The following is a 21083-nucleotide window of genomic DNA, read 5'->3' as shown; positions in this document are numbered from 1 at the left end:
AGGATTCTTGTGAGGATCAAATTAGAAAATATTATTAATGGCCTGGTACATAGTAAGTGCTAATTAACTGTTAAGACCAATTTAAGTCATTGTTTTTAAACTTAATTGAACATTTTGCTTACTGAGGTCAGCTATCATCATTGCATACTGATGCGTCAAGTGCTACAGCTGGCCTACTAATCCCTTAATAGTGTAGGAAGGTGGGCAGGGGGAAGCAATTTTCTCATTTCTTTAAGTGATACTAAACTGAAGTGAAACAATCTGTACTCTCTGAATACATGCCCTTAAATAAAGATTATAGTTGCAATATATGTATAAATATACATATTTATAGTGGTAGAAACTTCAGTTTTGCTCTACTTCATGAGTGATATGGTCACCCTTGCCTAAACTTGAAAATATAAATACATGTATTATTGGTGTATGTGTATTAATATTTATGGGTGGTTTTCATTCATAGCCCATCCCTAAATAAGAAGAAACTTTAATGATTTAATATCTCTTTCGAGTTAGAATGGGAAATAATTTTAAATTACAGGAGTATTTAGATTAAATAAGAGGGAGACCAATTCATCATCAAGTTGCTAAATACTGGAACATAGTATAAAAATACTTGTTTAAGTAAAAGGGAAAACAACCTTTGTCAACAATTTCTCAGAAGAGTATCATGATGTCCATTTCCAAAATGGTAGTATAGAAGCAAGCTGGCTTCACTTCCCACAGAAAATTTAAAATATGTGCACAGCACCAAGATGATCACCAGCAATATCCCAGAACTCAAATATAAGGATAATTGTGACCTGTGGTCACAGCTCCCAGGACCACAAAGCAGTGAAAAAACTCTGAGAAGATGGTAAGAGAATCAGACTTTCATATCCACAATGCTTCTCCCCTCAATCTACCAGGCACGGAGTACATGGAAAATTTCCCCCCAACTCACCATCCCTACACTGGAAAAAGTGAAATGGAGGTAGACATCCAACTTCCCCATCATCTCCCTGGCAGGAGACTTGTCTCTGCCTCAACCCATGAGAAGCATTGGGGCTACCTGAAGGGAGAACTGTCCCTGAGAGCAACCATAGACAAAGCAAGGAGGAAAGACCACCACCCCTGGAAACTCTGCAATACAGCTCAGCCAAAGGAGACACCAAATCAGGGTAAGTGTTCAGCAGCACCATGCCGTGGAAAGCTTGTTCCACAGATCTCCTTGGCATGAGCTTATTCAGCCTTTCCATAGTCCTGGAATAACCCCTTTGGGACCTCCTCCATTCAGGATGGGCAGCAATCTGATTGTTTACTAGAACTGAGGCAAACCTGGGCTTAACAGGCCATCTAGTGTCAAAAAGGAGGCAACTGTAAATACTAGGGGAAAAAAAGAAAGATATCAATAGGTAAATTACAAAGAATCCCTTCACAAACATATCCAATAAAAGCAAAACAAAACAAAAAAAAAGCCACACAGAGAAGACTGCAATAAATAATCAATCCTTCAGTGCAAAGACATACCTGTATATCAATAAGAAAAACAGCAAACAGAAAACCATGACCTCCTCAGTGGGCAAGGCAAAAAACTAATAATTGACCCTAATAAGGCAGCAATATGTGTACTCCGTAAGAACTGAAGATAATAGTTTTAAAGAAACTCAGTGATCTCCAGGATAACACAGAAAAAGCAATTCAGAAATTTATCAAGGAAATTTAACAAAGAAATTGAAATAATTAAAAAAAAACAAATCTTGGAACTGAGAAATACATTTGTGGAAATGAAAAATGTATTACAGCTTCTCAACAGCAGACTGAATCAAGCAGAGGAAAGAATCTGTGAGCTCAAAGACAGGCTATTTGAAAATACACAGAGGATAAAACAGAAGAAAGAACAAAAAGGAACAAAGATCATCTACAAGACATAGAAAATTACCTCAGAAGACCAAATCTAAGAATTATTGGTGTTCAAAAGGAATTGAGCAACAGCAAGGAGTAGAAAACTTATTCAAAGAAATAACAGAAAACTTTCCAAAACTTGAGAAAGAGGTATACATCCATCCAGATACAGAAAGATCAGAGAACATCAAATAAATTCAACCCAGTTAAGGCTATCCCAAAACATGTAATAATCGAACTCTCAAAGGTCAAGGACAAAGATGGCATTCTAAAAGCAACAGAGAATAGAAGCAAAGAACTTATCAAGGAGCTCCAACTCATCAGGCAATAGACTTCTTAATGGAAACCATGCAGACCAAGAAGGAGTGGCATGACATTTTCAAAGTGCTAAAAGGAAACAAAAAAAAAACTATCTCCCAGGAATTCTGTATCCAGCAAAGTTATCCTTCAGGTATGAAGAAGAGATAAAGCCTTTACTAGAGAAACAAAGACTAAAAGAATTCACTAGCACCAGATCCATCATACAAGAAATGCTAAAGAGAGTTTTTCAATCTGAAAGGCAAAAACAAAAACTAATATGCAAAAAGGAAACATTTGAAGATATAAAATCCACTGGTAAGAGTAAGTACATAGACAAACCCAGAATACTCTAATACTGTAATTGTGGTGTACAATCTACTCATAACTCTAGTATGAAACCCAAAAGACAAATTGATCAAAAACAATTATACCTATAGCAACCCATTAAGAGATAATTAATATAAAAATATGTAAATTGAGAGCTGGATCACACCTGTAATCCCAGCACTTTGGGAGGCCGAGGCGGGTGGATCATGAGGTCAAGAGATCGAGACCATCCTGGTCAACATGGTGAAACCCCGTCTCTACTAAAAATACAGAAAATCAGCTGGGCATGGTGGTGCATGCCTGTAATCCCAGCTACTCAGGAGGCTGAGGCAGGAGAATTGCCTGAACCCAGGAGGCGGAGGTTGCGGTGAGCCAAGATTGCACCATTGCACTCCAGCCTGGGTAACAAGAGGGAAACTCCGTCTCAAAAAAAAAAAAAAAAAAAAAAGTAAATTGAGACAACATAAAATTCAAATGTTGGGAGGATGGAGTTAAATTGTAGAGGTTTTTTATTATTATTACTTGTTCTTTGTTTCTATTCTTTGTGTTCTAAGATAAGTTGTCATCTCCTTAAAATAACTTGTTACATCTATAAGATTTTTTTTGTAAGCCTCATGGCAACCAAAATGCAAAAACCTATAATAGATTCACTAAAAATAAAAAGCAAAAAATTAAAACATGCTACCAGAGAAAAACACTTAACCACAAAGGAAGACAAGGAGAAAGGAAGAGAGTAGTTAAAACCCAACCAGAAAACAAGCAAAAAAATGGCAGTAGTCGGTCCTTACTTATCAATAACAACAAATGTAAATATATTCAATTCTGTAATTAAAAGGGAAACAGTGGCTGAATTAATAAAGAACCAAGACCCAACTATACACTGCCTATAAGAAACCCACTTCAGCTATAAAGACATATATTGACTGAAAGTGTGGAGGTGGAAAAAGATATGTCATACAACCAGAAATCATAAAGGGCAGGAATAGCTATGCTTATATCAGATAAAATAGACTACAAATCAAAGACTGTAAAAAGAGATAAAGAAGGCCACTATATAATGATAAAGGGGTCAATTTAGCAAGAGGGTGTGAAAATTATAAATATCCATGCACCCAACACCAGAACTCCCAAATACATAAAGCAAACATTAATAGGTTTAAAATGAGAGATAGACTGCAATATGATCATAATAGGAGATTTCAATATCCAATTCTCCATAATGGACATATGATTCCAACAAGGAAATGTTGTAAATAAACTACACAGTGACCCCATGGCCTAACTGACATCTACAGAACACTTTATTCAACTGCGACAGAATACGTATTCTTTTTATCAGCACATGGAACATTCTCCAGAATAGACCATATGTTAAGCCACAAAACAAGTGTCAATAATTTCAAAAAAGTAGAAATCATATCAAGTATCTTTTCTGACCACAATAAAATAAAACAAAATCAATAACAAGAGGAACCTCAGAAACTATGCAAACACATGGAAATTAAATTACATGCCCCTGAATAATAATGGGTCAGTGCAGAAATCAAGAAAGAAGTTTTAAAATTTCTTGAAACAAATCAAATGGAAATACAGCATACCAAAATGTAGGGGGTACAGTAAAAGCTTTACTAAGAGGGAAGTTTATAGCAATAAACACCTATATCAAAAAAGTAGAAAGACTTCAAGTAAACAACCTAATGAAGTACCTCAAGGAACTGGAAAAGCAAGAAAAACCCAAACCCAAAATAAACAGAAAAAAGGGATAATAAAGAGCAGAGCAGAAACCAATTAAACTGATACCTTAAAAATACCAAAAGATCAACAAAATGAAGAGTCAGCTTTTTTGAAAGTATAAACAAAGCTAGAATCGCTAAGAAAAAAAGAAAGGACACTCAAATAAATAATGTAAGAAACAAGGGGGCCGGGCGCGGTGGCTCAAGCCTGTAATCCCAGCACTTTGGGAGGCCGAGGCAGGTGGATCACGAGGTCAAGAGATCGAGACCATCCTGGTCAGCACGGTGAAACCTCGTCTCTACTAAAAATGCAAAAAATTAGCTGGGCATGGTGGCGCTTGCCTGTAATCCCAGCTACTCAGGAGGTTGAGACAGGAGAATTGCCTGAACCCAGGAGGCGGAGGTTGCGGTGAGCCAAGATCGCGCCTTTGCACTCCAGCCTGGGTAACAAGAGCGAAACTCCGTCTCAAAAAAAAAAAAAAAAAAAAGAAACAAAAAACGACGTAACAGCTGAGACCTCAGAAATACAAAAAGTTATTAGCAACTATTATGGACAACCATACACCAACAAATTGGAAAACCTAGAAAAATAATGGACAAATTCCCAAATACATAATACTAAGAGTGAACCATGAAGAAGTAGAAAACTGCAACAAACCAATAATGAGTAATAAGACTGAAGCCTCAATAAAAAGTCTCCCATCAGAGAAAACTTCAGGACTTGATGACCTCACTGCTGCATTCTACCAAATATTTAAAGAAGAATGAACACCAATTATGCTTAAACTTTTCAAAAATATCAAAGAGGAGGGAATATTTCCAAATTCATTCTACAGGGCCAGCATTACCCTAATACCAAAGCCAGACAGGGCACAACAACAACAAAAAAAGAAAACAACAGGCCAATATCACTGATGAACATAGATACAAAAGTCCTCAACAAAACACTAGCAAACCTAATTCAACGACACATTAAAAAGAGTATTTACCATGGTCAAGTGGGATTCACCACAGGGATACCAGGATGATTCATCACATACAAATCAATCAATGTGATACATCCCATTAACAGAATAAAGAACAAAAACCATATGATCATTTCAATAAATGCAGAAAAAGCATTTGACAAAATTCACATCCTTTTATGATAAAACCCCTCAACAAACTGGATATAGAAGGAACATACCTCAAAATAATAAAGACCATGTATGACAAACCCACAACTAACATAGCACTGAATGGGGGGAAAAAATGAAAGCCTTTGTTCGAAGATCTGGAAGAAGACAAGGATACACACTTTCACCACTTTTATTCAATATAGTACCAGAAGTTCTGGCCAGAGGAATTAGGCAAGAGAAAGAAATAAAGGGCACCCACACTGGAAAGGAAGAAGGTAAGGTAGACTTGTTCAAAGATGACATGATCTTATATTTAAAAAATAAAGATTCCACCAAAAAATTGTTAGAACTAATAAATCTAGCAAGGGTGCAGGATACAAAAATCAACATATGAAAGTTATGCATATATGCCAAAAGCAAACAATCTGAAAAAGAAATTAAGAAAGCAATCCCATTTACAATAGCTACAAAGAATGTGAGACACTTAGACCTCAATTTAACCAGCAAAGGAAACAAGGAAAACTGGAAAAAGCTGATGAAAGACATTGAAGGAAACATTTAAAAATAGAAAGATTTTCTATGCTTATTTGTTGGAAGAACTATTATGACTAAAATGATAGTTCTACCAAAAGCAATTTACAGATTCAATGCAATCCCTGCCAAAATATCAATGACATTCTTCACAGAAATAGAAAAACAAATCCTAAAATATATATGGAACCACAAAAGACACAAATGATCCTGAATAGCCAAAGCAATCCTGAACAAAGAAGAGCAAAGCTGGAGGTATCATATTACCTGACTTCAAAATATCCTACAAAGGTGAAGTAACCAAACCAGCATGGTAATGGCAAAAAAAAGCAGACACATAGACCAATGGAACATATAATAATAGAGGACCCAGATATAAATCCAGGTATTTATAGCCAACCCATTTTCAACAAAGGTGCCAAGAACATGCAACAGGGAAAGAACCGTCTCTTCAATAAATGATGCTGAGAAAAGTGAAAATCCATATGCAGAGGAATGAAACTAGACCCCTTTTGCTCATCATACACAGAAATGAAATCAAAATGGATTAAAGGCTTAAATTTAAGACCTAAAACTGAAACTACTAAAAGAAAACATTGGGGAAATGCTGCAGAACATTGGTCTGGGCAAAGATTTCTTTGTGTAAGACCTGATTTCTTTGTGTGGCAACTAAAGCAACAGTTGACAGATAGGATTATATTAAGCTGAAAGACTTCTGCACTGCAAAGGAAACAATCAACAAAGTGAAGAGACAAGCCGAAGAATGGGAGAAAGTATTTGCGAACTATCTGTCTGATAAGGAATTAATAACCAAAATATGCAAGAAGCTTAAATAACTCAAGAGCAAAAAACAAATGTGATTTTTAAGTGGGCAAAAGATGTGATTAGATATTTCTTAAAAAAGAAAGACAAATGACCAACACGTGTATGAAAAAAATGCTCAACATCAGTAATCATCAGGGAAATGCAAATCGAAAGTTCAGTGAGTTATTATCTCACCCCAATTAAAACAAGAGAGGGAGTAACAAATGCTGGCAAGAACATAGAGAAAGGGAAAGGGGAACACTCATACACTGCTGATGGGAATGTAAATTAGTACAGCCACTATGAAAAACTAACAGATTTGTCAAAAAACTAAAAGCAGAACTACCATATGACCCAGCAATTCTATTACAGGACATATAGCCAAAAGAAAGGAAATGAATATATCGAGGAGACGTCTATACTCACAGCTTATTGCAGTACTGTTCACAACAGCCAAAATAGGGAATCAACCTAAGTGCCCATTAATAGATGAGTGGATAAAGAAAATGTGGTATGTTATATTATTCAACCATAAAAAGGAATGAAATTCTGTCATTTGCAGTAATATAGATGGAGCTGGAGGTCATTGTGTTAAGTGAAATAAGCCAAGCACAGAAAGATAAATATTGCATGTTCTCACTCATATGAGAGAGCTTAAAAAGCAGATCTCATGGAAATACAGAGTAGATTGATGGTTACAAGAGGCCAAGAAAGGAAGAAGGAAGAAATGGATGAGTAGATATTGATTAATGGGTACAAATATACATTTTGATAGAAGAAATAAGACCTAGTGTTTGATAGATCCATAGAGTTAGTATTATTTGTAACAATCTATCATATGTTTCAAAATGGCTAGAAGAGAATAATTCAAATGTCTCTAGCACAAAAAAAAGACAGTTAAGATCATGTATGTTGCAATTATATTGATTTCATCTTTACAAATTATATGAATGTATTCAGTCATCACATGTATCCTAAAAATATGTACATCTATTATGTATCGATAACAAATTAAAAATGGAAGAAACAAAGAAGAGTACAGAGTTTGAAAGTTTCCATGAATTCTTGGCTCAAAATATGCACTGGTCTGCTCATCTAGCATTAGGGTTAAATGCAAGATTATATCTAATTTCTCTGAGCTTTTTGCTCAAAGGCATTGAAATAATTTTTTCTTTAAATGAAAATCTAGTAGTGACCATTCGGGATTCCTGGCACCTAAAAGTCCCTTCCAACCAACTAAGCTGAAGGTGAGGCCATTTGGCCCCTCCATGCTGATCCCGCCGGCACCTACAGGCAGAGTAACTCACGCACTAGGCAACACCAACTCATTGTGATTAACTAGATAGATGGGCTCACTGCTTTATTCAGGGTCCTTCCCCGATCCCTGACTTGCAGGAAACTTGCCTTTCAAGCCAACATAGTATTGGATCTGGATGTATAGACCTAACATGGGGACAACTTTGAGGTGTCTTGGAGAATAAATACAGAACTGGGTTATAAGACTGTCCACCAAGAGCTTGAAAAGACAATCAACAGACATGTGAAAGAGCTGTAGAGAAAGTGACTCAGGAAGGAAATTGAAAGGACAGGCATATCTGAGTAAGAATACGTCCACTAACAGAGGGACTGGTAAGCACCCAGGCATCACCCAGGCAGCGGAAAATCTGAACAACTGCAATTCAGTGGCTTCAAAAAAAGATTTAAATAGCTAATTAAAATTTGATGAAAAAGTTTAATTCTACTAATAAATGAAATAAAAATAATAATGGGATTCTATTTTAAGCCTATTTTTAAGTGATGATGCTCAGTGCTAAGAAGGGTTCTATGAGATGGTCAGAGTCACATTTCCTGGTAGAAGTGTAAAGTGTTATTTGGAAAGTAATTTGGCCACAAGAAGGGAAGATCCCTAAAATATTCATATCTTTTTGTTTGTTTGTTTTTGAGACTGAGTCTCGCTCTGCTACCCAGGCTGGGGTGCAATGGCGTTATACCAACTCACTGTAACTTCCACCTCCCAGGTTCCAGCCATTCTCCTGCTTCAACCTCCTGAGCAGCTGGGATTACAGGCGTGCACCACCATGCCCAGCTAATTTTTGTATTTTTCGTAGAGATGAGGTTTCAACATGTTGGCCAGGCTGGTCTCGAACTCCTTACCTCAGCCTCTCAAAGTGTTGGGATTACAAGCGTGAGCCACTGCACCCCTATCTTTTAACCTAAGGAAGACTACTGCAATGTCCATATCTTCTGGGTTGAGGAAACCTTTCCATATCAGTTAGGTTTAGGTTTAGCTGCATATAACAGAAATCCTAAAACAACAATTGTAAAGTGCATAGCTGTTATCTGCCAGGGAGGCTGCAAGATGGAGTACTTTAGCCAGACGTTATCACTCAAATGAAACTGAGATTCTGTTATTAAGGAGGAAAGATAGAATGAATGTCAGGTAGGTGCCTAGGGATTTTTGCTCCATTGTCCTAGGGAGAAAATTTGAACTTAAAAAATAATTTGTAAAAAGTCGTTGATTTTCAGAGAAAAGTCTGAATTTCCAAATGTAGGAAATATTTGCAATGTGTAAATCTATTCAGTTGTTCTATATAATAAGTAATGTTATTTGCGAAGTTTTAAATAACAGTTGGCCATGCTTAATTCATAATGTCAATTTTTAAAAAAAGCAAAATACATTATTCTATAGTTTATACTCTCAAGTATGCAAAAAACCTCAGAAGATTGTTATTTTATTTATACGTATCTTCATTTTTCATATTTTCCATTCTAAGCAAATTTTCAATGCATGCTAAGAAAATTGTAGACATTCTTTTAATATGATAATTGAAGGCAAATTTTCATATTTGAGAGAAAAAAATCTCAAATTGGAGATTTCTCATATTGCTTCAAACAAAATATAAGGGACCAAGACATAGCCTGGTAAATTTTTTAAATTTTAAGGAAACAAATCCTGTAAACAGTGAATTGGGTAAAGCAAGTCACCTTCAAATGAACTAAACTCATGGTGGCTGCAGATCTTGCCCTCTGCAGAACTAAATACTGGAAGGAAATGGATTCATATTATATCGTCAGTTAGTCATCACATCATCATAATCACTAACATTTACTGAGCATTTAATTGAACATATGAACTTTTATTTGCTTAACATCTTATGAAGTCCTATTTTAACATGGGGTACAGGGACTTATTCATTGTCTCACAGATTGTCAGTAATGGAGCTGAAATTCACACCCAGCCTGATCCCCCTAAACCCTTTGTATTCTGCTTAACATCTATAGAACTTTTTTATTTTTAAATGGAGTCTCTCCCTATTACCTAGTCTGGAGTACATTGGTATGATTATAGCTCTCTGTAGCCTTAAACTCCTGGGCTCAAGTAATCCTCCTACCTCAGCCACCCAAGTGGCTGGGAACTACAGATGTGTGCCACAACTACCAGCTACATCTATAGATCTTTGAAGGAAAACAAATTGTGATGCAAAGAGATTATCGTTGATGAGTACAGGAGTTCAGCAAATATGCCTCCTTCCCGTGTCCTTCAACAACTTTTCAAAGACTTCCTGCAAATTACCAAGATATTAATCGCAATGAATTAAATAATAGTACATTACAGAAGAAACTGACAGGGGTAGGCATCCACCCACATCACATCTTAGAACTAAGGGTTTAAAAGCAATGACCTCTAATGGGATAGGATGGATGCCAAGAAGTCTAAATAATGGATTTAACTTGGATACAAAAACCTTAAGGCCAAAACAATTGTTCATGTCACAGTTTTAGGAAGAAGTCAGACCTGTCCTCGAGGCCACAGGAGGAGCATCATTGTCGAGTGTGGCCTGGCTTGCTCATAGGGGAGTTAGGTTGCAGTTCCTAAAGATGTCCTCTGTAGCCATAGCTGTCTCTCCCTGGGTTATACCCTGCTTCTTAGTCTCGTTTTGTGTTTGTCTTTCAGCTGAAACTAAGATCTGCTTCAAATACTACCATGGAGTGAGTGGGGCCCTGCGAGCAACCACCCCCAGTGTCACGGTCAAAAACTCGGCAGCTCCTGTAAGTTTCATTTCCCCCGTCTTTGGTTAGACCTAACTCTGGTCTTTCTTCACTTTCTTATTTTGTTCAAGTGCGCGTGCGTGTGTGTGTGTGTGTACACATATATGGAGGTATACTGATAGGCTGATTACGAAGAAACAGAGAGGCACCTCAAAATAGTCAAGAGGAATGAGATCCAAAGTCAACCTCATTAAAGCTCACACTTCACCTGTTTATTAGGGAAAAGCCGAGCTTCAGCATTTTCCTTAGATGGCCAAATGTTTCTAACAGAGACTTGTGCAATAACAACGAAGAAGCCTTTCTTTGGATCACATTTTTTAATTGTTTGGTTTTAAATATTTATATTTTCCTAGGTTTTTATTTCTTTTAGGCTCATAAATAAATTAATGGAGTAGGATTTATTGCCTCAGGTTGATTTTAGTCATAGACTTATAACATGGTAGGCCTGGAAAGACTGGAATCTCTCACCCTTCTCTGTCTATAAATGAGGACAGTGACAAAAGATCCTAAGTAATCTATCTCAGGTTACACAGCTCATTGCAGATCCAGGATTTCAGTCACATCTTTTGTTCCCTGCTGTATGGTTTTGCTCAGGCTATGGTAACAGATGCCATCTTTCCTAAGTTACAATCCAGTTTTTATCTTTGGAGTCCTTCTCACTTAGTTCTTAGTACATCCGATTAGACTGAAATGCATTGAGAAATGGCGTTCCTTTTCCTTTTCACATAAATTTAAAACGACCAACTGGGGAGGCTGGACAGAAACCAGTGGGGGACTTTGTCATGCTAGTAGAAATAAAAAAGACTTTTTTTTTTTCTTTTTACATTAAAAAAAAAATAGGCCAGGTGTGGTGGCTCATGCCTGGTAATCCCAGCACTTTGGGAGGCCCAGGCAGGTGGATCACTTGAGGTCAGGAGTTCAAGACCAGCCTGACCAACATGGTGAAACCCTGTCTCTACTAAAAATACAAAATTAGTAGGGCATAGTAGCAAGCACCTGTAATCCCAGCTACTCAAGAAGTTAAGGCAGAAGAATCGCTTGAACCCGGGAGGCGGAGGTTATGGTGAGCCAAGATAGCACCACTCCACTCCAGCCTGGGCAACACGAGCGAAATTCTGTCTCAAAAAAAAAAAAAAAATAGAGAAAGTATTTGACATGAAATATGAATGATTCAGAAAGGACTTTGACCCCAAAAAATATTCCACTTTGCTGCTTTGCAAATCAGTTCTGCAGCGTCCTAAAGATGAGCTGATTGAGGCCTTGGTAGTAAGATAAGCATGCCTGAGGCCCAAAGCCTGGCTGCCTCCATCCTTGGCACGACTGGACAGAGGGCTGGGTTTACCACCAGGAAACTCATAGCGGGAGGCGCAGTGGGAAGAGTGGGAGAGCCACACGCACTTTTGACAGCTTTGCCGTTTTTTCCTCACTGTCCATGCAGATTGGAACATGATTCCTGTCTGGGACAGCAATTTAAGTGTGAGAATCTAGGGAGGTATTCTTCGAGTGCCAGAACCTCTCTTCTAGGCCTATTTGTTTGGGTTGTCCTCAAAAGAGGGCACCCCCTAAAGCCAGAGAGGTCCTGATACCTGTTAGCCAATCATTGATGCGGGGAAGGACAGCTGAATCATGCTAGCTTAGGGACAGCTAAATCAAGACAGAAAAGAAAAAGTGAGCCAGAAGCTAGGGAGACAGCGCAGGAAGGCATTGAGCACACAGCACACAGAGAAGGAAGGAGGTGGGAAGTGGAATAAAGCCAATTAGGGAAGAGCCTTCCATTGCAGGTCTGGCCTCTGCCACCACACAGCAGGTCACTGAATGAGGCAGACACATGGACTCCTCATCAGGGATGGGCCGTGCCCACTGATGAGACCGGCCTGTTGGCTCAAGGCTCAGAGGGAAGAGGAGTTCCTCACCTTCTTCTGCTCTGGAATGATAACGTGGATGTGTTGGCCAGCCCTGGAATTCAGACAAATTCTTAACCTGAAGCACTTTTTTTTAATTTAAAGAAAGCTTCCTAGAGCATTTGGCTTCTCTGAACTCAACCTGCTGGAGACTCCAGATGTTCACCTGCTGCTCAGACAAATGCAAAGTGTGACATCCATCATCACAGTGTTGTGCAATGTATGCTTAAAATTAAGCAAGAGGCCGACTGCCCAGAAAACAGCCTCTAAAGTAGGAAGAACAGCCTCTTGGGGCAGGATAAATTGTCAACAAGCATATGCTCCCCAAGGACTGCCATCACCAGAAACAAGGGCTTGTATCTCAGAAGAGGAAATGAGATGCTTCCATCACACTATTGACATAAGGTTCAGCACGTGGCTGATTGCCCCCACCCTGACCTCATCTCCATGTGAGCTGCCGCTGCAAACTCTGGCATCTTGAAATATTTTGACACATTGCTGTCAACTTGATTTTTATCTCCTTAATGATTTTCTCACACAAATCAGTAGATACTTGGGTTGACACTTGAATGTACATCCTGCAGACAACTTTTATTCCCCAAGCATGTGCATGCTCCATGGCAAACCCCTATGCCTCCAGGGACAAAGAGAGAAATCCTGGGCTTCTGCTGTCATGGTAAAAGTGAGTCCCTGGAGTCTCAGGGCAGAAAGCAGTACACACTGTTCCACAAGACTGTATTTTCACAGGTAATTAGGTTTCATAGGAACCACACTAGGAGGAGCCCCCATTGTTTAACAGCATAGCACGCTTCTCAAAACTGCTTCTCACGCATTATCTAGCTGATGCCCAGCACATCTGTGGAGAGAGGAATGAACTATCATTCTGGTTAAGTGATCATTTGGCTATATGGTGATGGAGCAGAAGCACATTTCACTTATACTTTTTGCAACCCAGCTCAGTTTGGGTATAATCTAGCAACCTTCCAAGTTACATAAGCCTTTGCAGTCTGGCTTGGGGACTTGAACACGCTGTTCCTAAGGGGAAATGCTGTGAAGTTTCCCTAAATCAACTTGTTAATAAACTTGGAGTGTCCACTTTTAGGTTGAGGATTGCTGCTGCTGAGTTCGTCTCTTATGAAGAGTTGCTGTCTGTTGCCATTATATCACGTCCCAAAAGTCGCTGAGTTGGTTTGTGACAATACACTAAACCGGCCATTCTTCGAAAAGGAGGAACAAGCTGTGACATGCTCCTTGGGTGTAATTGGTGCTTTAGTTTTCTGAGCATTGTAGGGTCCCATGATGCCTCAGTTCTTCTTCTCATTGTTCCCTCTCATCTTTGTCCCATGGGCAACTGCTGAGGTCCTTGTTTAAAATGAGATTGTCTTTTCCTCTTGTCTTTCTGGGGCTCTCATTTATCGTGTATCAGAAACTGATGGGTGTGCTTATAGAGGTAGATTAAATATAAGCCCTGCTGCTGAGAACTCACAGTTACTCCGTTATTATAATACTGTGTAAAGTCTCCAGTATCGGAGCAGGAAGCCTGCTGTGCCGGTGTACAGAGAAAGCTGTGACTAGGCACTTGCAGCAGCTGTGCTGGCTGTGGGAGGAGGGGGCATGGGCTGAGGTGGGAATCATGAGCAGGCCCTGGCCATGCCTTGAAGGCAGGCAAGACCCGCAGAAGGGATGGCCTGTATAAAGGCATGGGGTGAGAAATGGCTCAGCCCTGACAGGGAAGGAGACCTAGTTGTCTTAGGTTTAAAGAATATGGGATTCTGTGTCCCTATATCTCCTCCTGCACCCTGTTTTTCATACTTTTTGTGTCTTATTGGGAGCACCTATCATGTTTTATACCTTTCTTTTACTTTCTGTAGAGAAATCATTGTCAAAGGCAAGCTCTTCCCCTCCATAGTCTGGCCCTTGCTAATTCCCCCTGTGTATTACAGTCTTCTTAAATAAGCCCCATGATATATTTTTCTCTCTCTGATTATACATCGAAAAAAACCCAGAAATTGGCCTATCTCTACAGTTTGCCAAAGACAGAGTGGGTAAACTGTCCTCTGCCCAATACACAGTCCACTGAAAATAACCGGGCTGCTCTGCCGGGTCTGACCCTGCAATGGATTTTCGCATTCTCCTCTTCCCACTCTCAGGTGGGCACCCAGCTAGCATCACCTTTAGGGGCTGCTGGAGACAGTGGGGCCCTCCCTTCACCTGCTGGTTCTCCTACAATATTGGAGACTCCGATGTAGTCTGAAGCTGTTGGTGTGAGCCATGTAAATGAGTCTTTCAGGTCCCAAGCACGCTGCTCCCACACCTGGTTTATGAGACCCTCCCTGGGGAGCATTCACCTGGCAGTGCGGGGGGCCTCCTCCCCACCCACACTGAGGCCTGGGACTGCAGCCTCTGGATACAAAAAAATTAGGTAGCTGGGGAATGACTCTGGCAGGGTCCAAGCCATTGGGAAAGGCCACCAGCGTGCAGGGCAGGCTGCGCACGTGACATCTCCACCCCATGTGGGGCCATCTACTCTGGAGTACAGGCCCCTCTAGATTTAGAGGCTAGGCCATGTGTAGTGAAAGAATGTATTTCTTACGTTGTTTTTATCAGCATTAAAATGTGTGGAAATCCCATCAGCATTATGTTACACTGGATTATTTTTATTCTCACCTCAGATTGCTATTGTTTGTTTATTTATTTACTTCATATTCTGTATCTTCTGGCTCTTTCAATGAGAAGTTGGAAGTAAACATAGGAAGATCCTCTCCTTCTTCCTCCATGTTAATCTAGTGCCTCTGCAACCAAATTTTTCATAATAACTGAACAGCATCACATTCAAAGTTTTTTGCCAAAGAGCAAAGAACAGCTGGGTATGGTGACTCATGCCTATAATCCTAACACTTTGGAAGGCCAAGGTGGGTGGATCGCATGAGGACAGGAATTCAAGACCAGTCTGGTCAACGTGGCAAAACCCCATCTCTATAGATAGATAGATAGATAGATAGATAGATAGATAAAATTAGCTAGGCATGGTAGTGCATGTCTGCAATCCTAGCTACTTGGAGGGATGAGGCCCAAGAATCACTTGAACCTCAAAGGCAGAAGTTGCAGTAGGCCGAGATCACACCACTACACTCCAGCCTGGGCAACGGTGAGACTCCATCTCAAAAATAAATAAATAAATAAAATAAGAAGAAAGAACAAACTTAAACTATCTTTTCACTAGTTCATATTTACAGATTCATTTACTTTGTCAGACCCCCTGAGCAGAGGTAAAGTTGACTATGCTCCAAAAAAAGAAAAAAAAGGGCAACTCAATAGGACATTTCCCCACCAATATAGGCTAAATTAGCACTCTAAAATAGGGTCAAGATTTCCCTCCACACCAGTCTGAGTCTCCTGCAGTGGACAAATAATTGATGAACACCCCCACTTCCCCAAATTCTAGGTCATTACCTTTGACTATAGTAATATTTTTCTTGGGAATTTTAAAAGATATTTCAAAAAATATTTTAACTCATAATAAAGTAACTATGGACCAGCTGCTATAGGTTATAAAATGTCCTGGAAAATGCTTCAACCAAGTTAGTAGCAAAAGGAATTCACAGGTTGCTGACTAGTGGAAGCAGCTATCTAGAATTGTTAGGCAAAAGCCAATTAATTTGGAAGACACCTCAGCTTTTAATAAATGGTCTTGAGCCCTTGTGCTTGGCAGAGATTAAATGGCTGGACTGGATCCCAATAAGTGTCAATCACAATGCATCATCAATATTGGGATGAAGGTCCCTGACGTTGCCAAAGGATCCCCTTCATCCAGTGTGTTCAGATGGAGTCTCAATTTTACCTTTGAAATGTGTCAGAAAGAGGTATCCAAAAACTAATGGAAGAGGAAAGAGTTTGTTCTCTCTTAATTGGGACAGACTGCACTGCCCCAGTGAGGTGGGCCAGCGAACCCTGAGATCCCGGGAGAGCAGGCAGCTTTATGCAGACCTCAGAACCAAAAGACTGCCCAAGATGCTATTTTCTCTCAATTGTAGTTTTCTATTCATTATGCTATGTAAAGAATTGTCTCTGCACAAAGAGGGACTTGGGGAAATTTCAGAGTCATTTTCCTCAAATTGCAAGAAAATGGGGCTTTCTAAGGGTTTAGTTGGGATTCTGGCTTTCATGATTTCACCAGATTCATGGCGCTATTTCCATCTCTGATTTTGGAAACTTGGCCCCATCGTATTTTGGGAAACTGATATGACATGTAATTTTTTACTTGGATTTTATAATAGCCATAGCAGCCTTTTGTGAATTGTTTCCCTGTTGCCTTATAATCACATCCAGAATTTACTTTTGCAGCATATCACCAGTACTTACCTAACCAGCACTAAAAAGAAACTTCATTAACAATATTATGATGAGAAAATTTCAAGACTTTGTCCCTAATATTCTGAAAATCAGTTTCTAAATGAAATAATTCTAGTTATGCTAGGGAAGCACGAAGTCTGAAGAAGTTATTAACTACACTATTCTATTTTTTATTTATTCCCTTCATAAATGTCTGTTAACCTTTTCTTAGAACAGAATTTAAGAAAGCATTTTTATTTGTAGGAGCTATAAATCAAATAATACAGATAAAACACAATAAATGTAATCTTGAGTGCTTGAGCTAGAATTACATACGTGATTTATTTACATGCAAAGGATTAATGCTGCCCAGACATTTGCTAGAGGGTTTTTTGTTTTGTTTTGTTTTGTTGCTGTTGTTTTTTTGAGAAGGAGTATCACTCTCTTGCCCAGGCTGGAGCGCAGTGGTGCAATCTCAGCTCACTACAACCTCCGCCTCATGGGTTCAAGTGATTCTCCTGCCACAGCCCTAGCTGAGATTACAGGTGAGTGCCCCTACACCGGTCCAGTTTTTGTATTTTTAGCAGAGATGGGGTTTTACCATGTTGCCCAAACTGGTGTCGAACTCCTGACCTCAGATGATCTGTTCACCTCGGCCTCCCAAAGTGTTGGGATTACAGGCATGAGCCACCGTGCCCGGCCACTAGAGAGTTTAACAACTTTTTAAGGGATTATTTTACAAAATTTTCTGGCTATTGTTAACTTTTAAACTCTGTCTCCATTCCAGAAATTCAAGGGTGGAATAGAAAAAGAGTTTCCAAGGGTGATAGAAGTTGATGGCTAGATACCAGCATAATGTATAATTTCTTCTAGCTTAGAATCCACATCACATTTTTTCTCAATGCTAATCTGGCAAATTGTTTTCTGATGCTCAAAGCCTCTTGCCTCTAATCTTCTTTTCCCAGAACCTGCTTCAACCGTCTCAGCCCTTCTGCTCCCACCTCTCCAGTCCATGCAACACTCTATCCCTCGACTGTGGTGGCCTGCTCCAAACAGTTATTCTGGGCATCTTTATGTAGCCTGTGGCTTCAATTTCATTTATATACTTAGTAAATATTTGTCAGTAAGTTCCCTGGGGCTAACCACTAGGCACGTAAAACCGAACAAGACAAACCCCCATGCTCATCAAGCCACCCGTCTAACACAGAGGCAAGTGTGTAGCGGGGAGACAGACAAGAAAACAGGCAATGACACAGCACTATTCCATGCCTCTGGCAGTGGACAATATAGGGTACTTTGTAAAGACCAGTTATGGGCGGCGCAGACATGATGTAGGGTTTTTCAGAAGGAGTACGCTGAAATGTGCATACAACACAGCCATGATTTCTGATCAAGCCTGTTTATTTTTTGTAAGCAAATTTAATCCAGAATATAGTGGTATGTTATTCATATACATGTCTTCTACAAAAGTCCCTTCAGGTTTTGATCAGACTAAAGCAGCAGGGACATTTGTACATTTGCTTTTGGGGCAAGGCATCAGGTGATCTTGCCCTTCAAGAAGAGAAAGAAAGGGAAGGGATTGGCCATCATCTCTCTAGAGAATTTACCCAGGTCCTGCCCACAATCTCTAACCCTCTCAGAGAGGCATCCTGGAAGTTTTGATTCTATTCTAGCCCAACATTAAGGAATCTGTTCCATTTGAGGGAAAGAGATCCAGAGCTCACACTAAAGAGGCATTTTGGGGTCTCAAGCCATGGTTCTCAAACTTCCCACCAGCCATGGTTCAGCTGCCATAGTGTAGGAGTGGTTTACATCCTTCCTCTCTGGACTCTAGGAAGCAAAATGCCGAATCACATTCTGTGATTCCCAATGGTTGGTTCTAAACCTTCTCATCAAGTTGCATTTTCTGTAGAAATGACATTAGAAAAAAAATGAGAAACAATCACTAATGGAAAGTGGAAATCCTTTCTATGTCTGTAAGAGCCACATTCTGAAATTAGTGTCAGGACATCTATAAAGCCCTGGTGTTTCAGGGGTACATTTGCACATGTTCCTAGGGAATGGATCCAAGGTGCTCATCAGATAAACAGGGTTCATGGTCCAGAAAGATAATGGACTTCTGTCATAGGAAATATCAATGTCACTCTTTGCTGACATTAAGAGTCAATCTGACAGTCTTGGTACTGTTAAAAGTCTACCTTTGCCTTTATGGGAGAGAACACCTTCATCTTTGCCAGCACTATGAAAGCTGCAATGTTCTTATTTACTACCGCGGTATTTACTAGCTGACCTAGAAATTGTGAACGAGCACATCAAGATAAATATATTTATATGAATCTTGACATGAATATATTCAGTGACCTAAAAAAAAAGGACATGAAAATTAAATGAAGACTTCTTAAACAAAAGGCTTTTCTCTTCTTTGTCTGCAGCGGGGTCCAAATGTTGACATCTTAGGGATTAGAGGTAAGGAGCTTAGCACAGAATGGACAAAAGAAAATGTTAACTTTCCCTAAAACAAAACAAAATGGATGAGTTCACAGGTGAAGTCTTTCAAATGATCAAGGGATAGATAAATCTGTTACACCTTAAGCTTTCAAATGCAAAATGAACTAATTTACACTGTTAAAGAAAAGACAAACCATCTGAAAAATGGGCCAGAACCTAAAGTCAGTTTTTAGGGGAGGGAAAAACCACAATGACCAATAAACACACAGAAGATGTTCCATCAAGAGAATGAGAAGACAAATTACAGACTGGAAGAAAATATTTGCAAAAAACATATCTGACAAACAGCTTGTACTCACAGTGTACCAAAAACTCATAAAAGTCAACAGTGAGAATGCAAACAAGCCAATTAAAAAAATGGACAAAAGATCTGGGCAGATACTTCACCAAAGATATACAAATGGAAAATTCGCCTATGAAAAGATGCCCAACGATATGTCATTAGAGAATTGCAAATTAAACCAAGGAGGTACCAAACACACCTATTAAAATAGCCAAAATCCAAACTCTGACAGCACAACATCCGGCAAGGATACGGAACAACAGGAACTCTCAATCATTGCTGGTGGAAACACAAAATGGTACAGCTACTTTCAAAGACAGTTTGGTTGTTTCTTACAAAACTAAAGATACCCTTACCATATGATTCAGCAATCTCGCTCCGTGGTATTTACCCAAAGGAGTTGAAAACTTATATCCATACAAACATCTGCACATGTTTACAGCAGCTCTATCCATAATTGCCAAAACCTGGAGGCACCTTGGAAGCAAAAGGTCTTTCAGCAGGCAAGCGGATAAATTGTGCTACATCCAAACAATGGAATATTTTTCAGTACTAAAAAGAAATGAGCCGCCAAGGAAAAGACATGAAGAAATCTTAGATGCATATTACTAAGTGAAAGAAGCCAATCTGAAAAGGCTCCATACTTTTACGTTTCATCTATATGACCTTCAAAACATATGGAGACAGTAAAAAGGATCAGTGGTTGTGAAGATTTAGCAGGGAGGGAGGGATGAATAGGAGGAGCACAAAGGGTTTTTAAGACAATGAAACTCTTCTGTAGGATACTACGATGGTGGCTACAGGTTATTATACATTTGTCAAAACCCACAGAACATACAACACCAAGAGTAACCTCTGATGGAAAGTGTACACCTTGGGTGATAATGATGTGCCAGGATAGGCTCATCAGGTGTGACAAATATACCACTCTTGTGTGGAACATTGGTAGTGGGGGAGGCTGTGCATGTGTGGAGACGGGATATATGAGAAGGGTTTGCTTTCTGCTCAGTTTTGCTGTGGATCTAAAGCTGCTTTAAAAGAAATTAAAGCCTATTTTTTTAAATGATCCAATCAGAAAGCAAAAATTCAAAAGTTTGATGGTACCCGGGGATGATGAGGAAGTGAAAGAAGCATGTGTACACTATTGGGCCCATTTTTTTCAAGGCACTTTAGCAATATTTATCAAATGTATCAAAATTTATCTTGGGCATATTTGCAAAAACTATTTGGGACATATAGAAAAAATTATTCATTTCTGCATTGTGAGAACAGCAACGACAGGAAAGCCAGTGTCTCCAGTAGAGAGACTGGATGA

The 21083-nt window shown here is 39.3% G+C and overlaps 1 protein-coding gene across 10 annotated transcripts in view; it reads left to right on the top strand.

Annotated features, from left to right (window-relative positions):
* The window catches only part of HECW1 (HECT, C2 and WW domain containing E3 ubiquitin protein ligase 1), a 454797-nt gene that overhangs the window by 245131 nt on the left and 188583 nt on the right, over positions 1-21083 (top strand). For all 10 annotated transcript variants that reach the window (XM_032244417.1, XM_032244423.1, XM_032244418.1 and 7 more), the window contains one exon: positions 10650-10744. In XM_032244417.1, the coding sequence (XP_032100308.1) occupies positions 10650-10744 (95 nt within the window). The remainder of the gene's footprint in view (positions 1-10649; positions 10745-21083) is intronic.

Source organism: Sapajus apella, unplaced genomic scaffold, assembly GCF_009761245.1.
Source record: "Sapajus apella isolate SASKATOON/1434 unplaced genomic scaffold, GSC_monkey_1.0 scaffold54, whole genome shotgun sequence".
Lineage (NCBI taxonomy): Eukaryota > Metazoa > Chordata > Mammalia > Primates > Cebidae > Sapajus > Sapajus apella.
The sequence above is the reverse complement of the archived record's forward strand: the minus strand, read 5'-3'. Positions and strand labels throughout refer to the sequence as shown.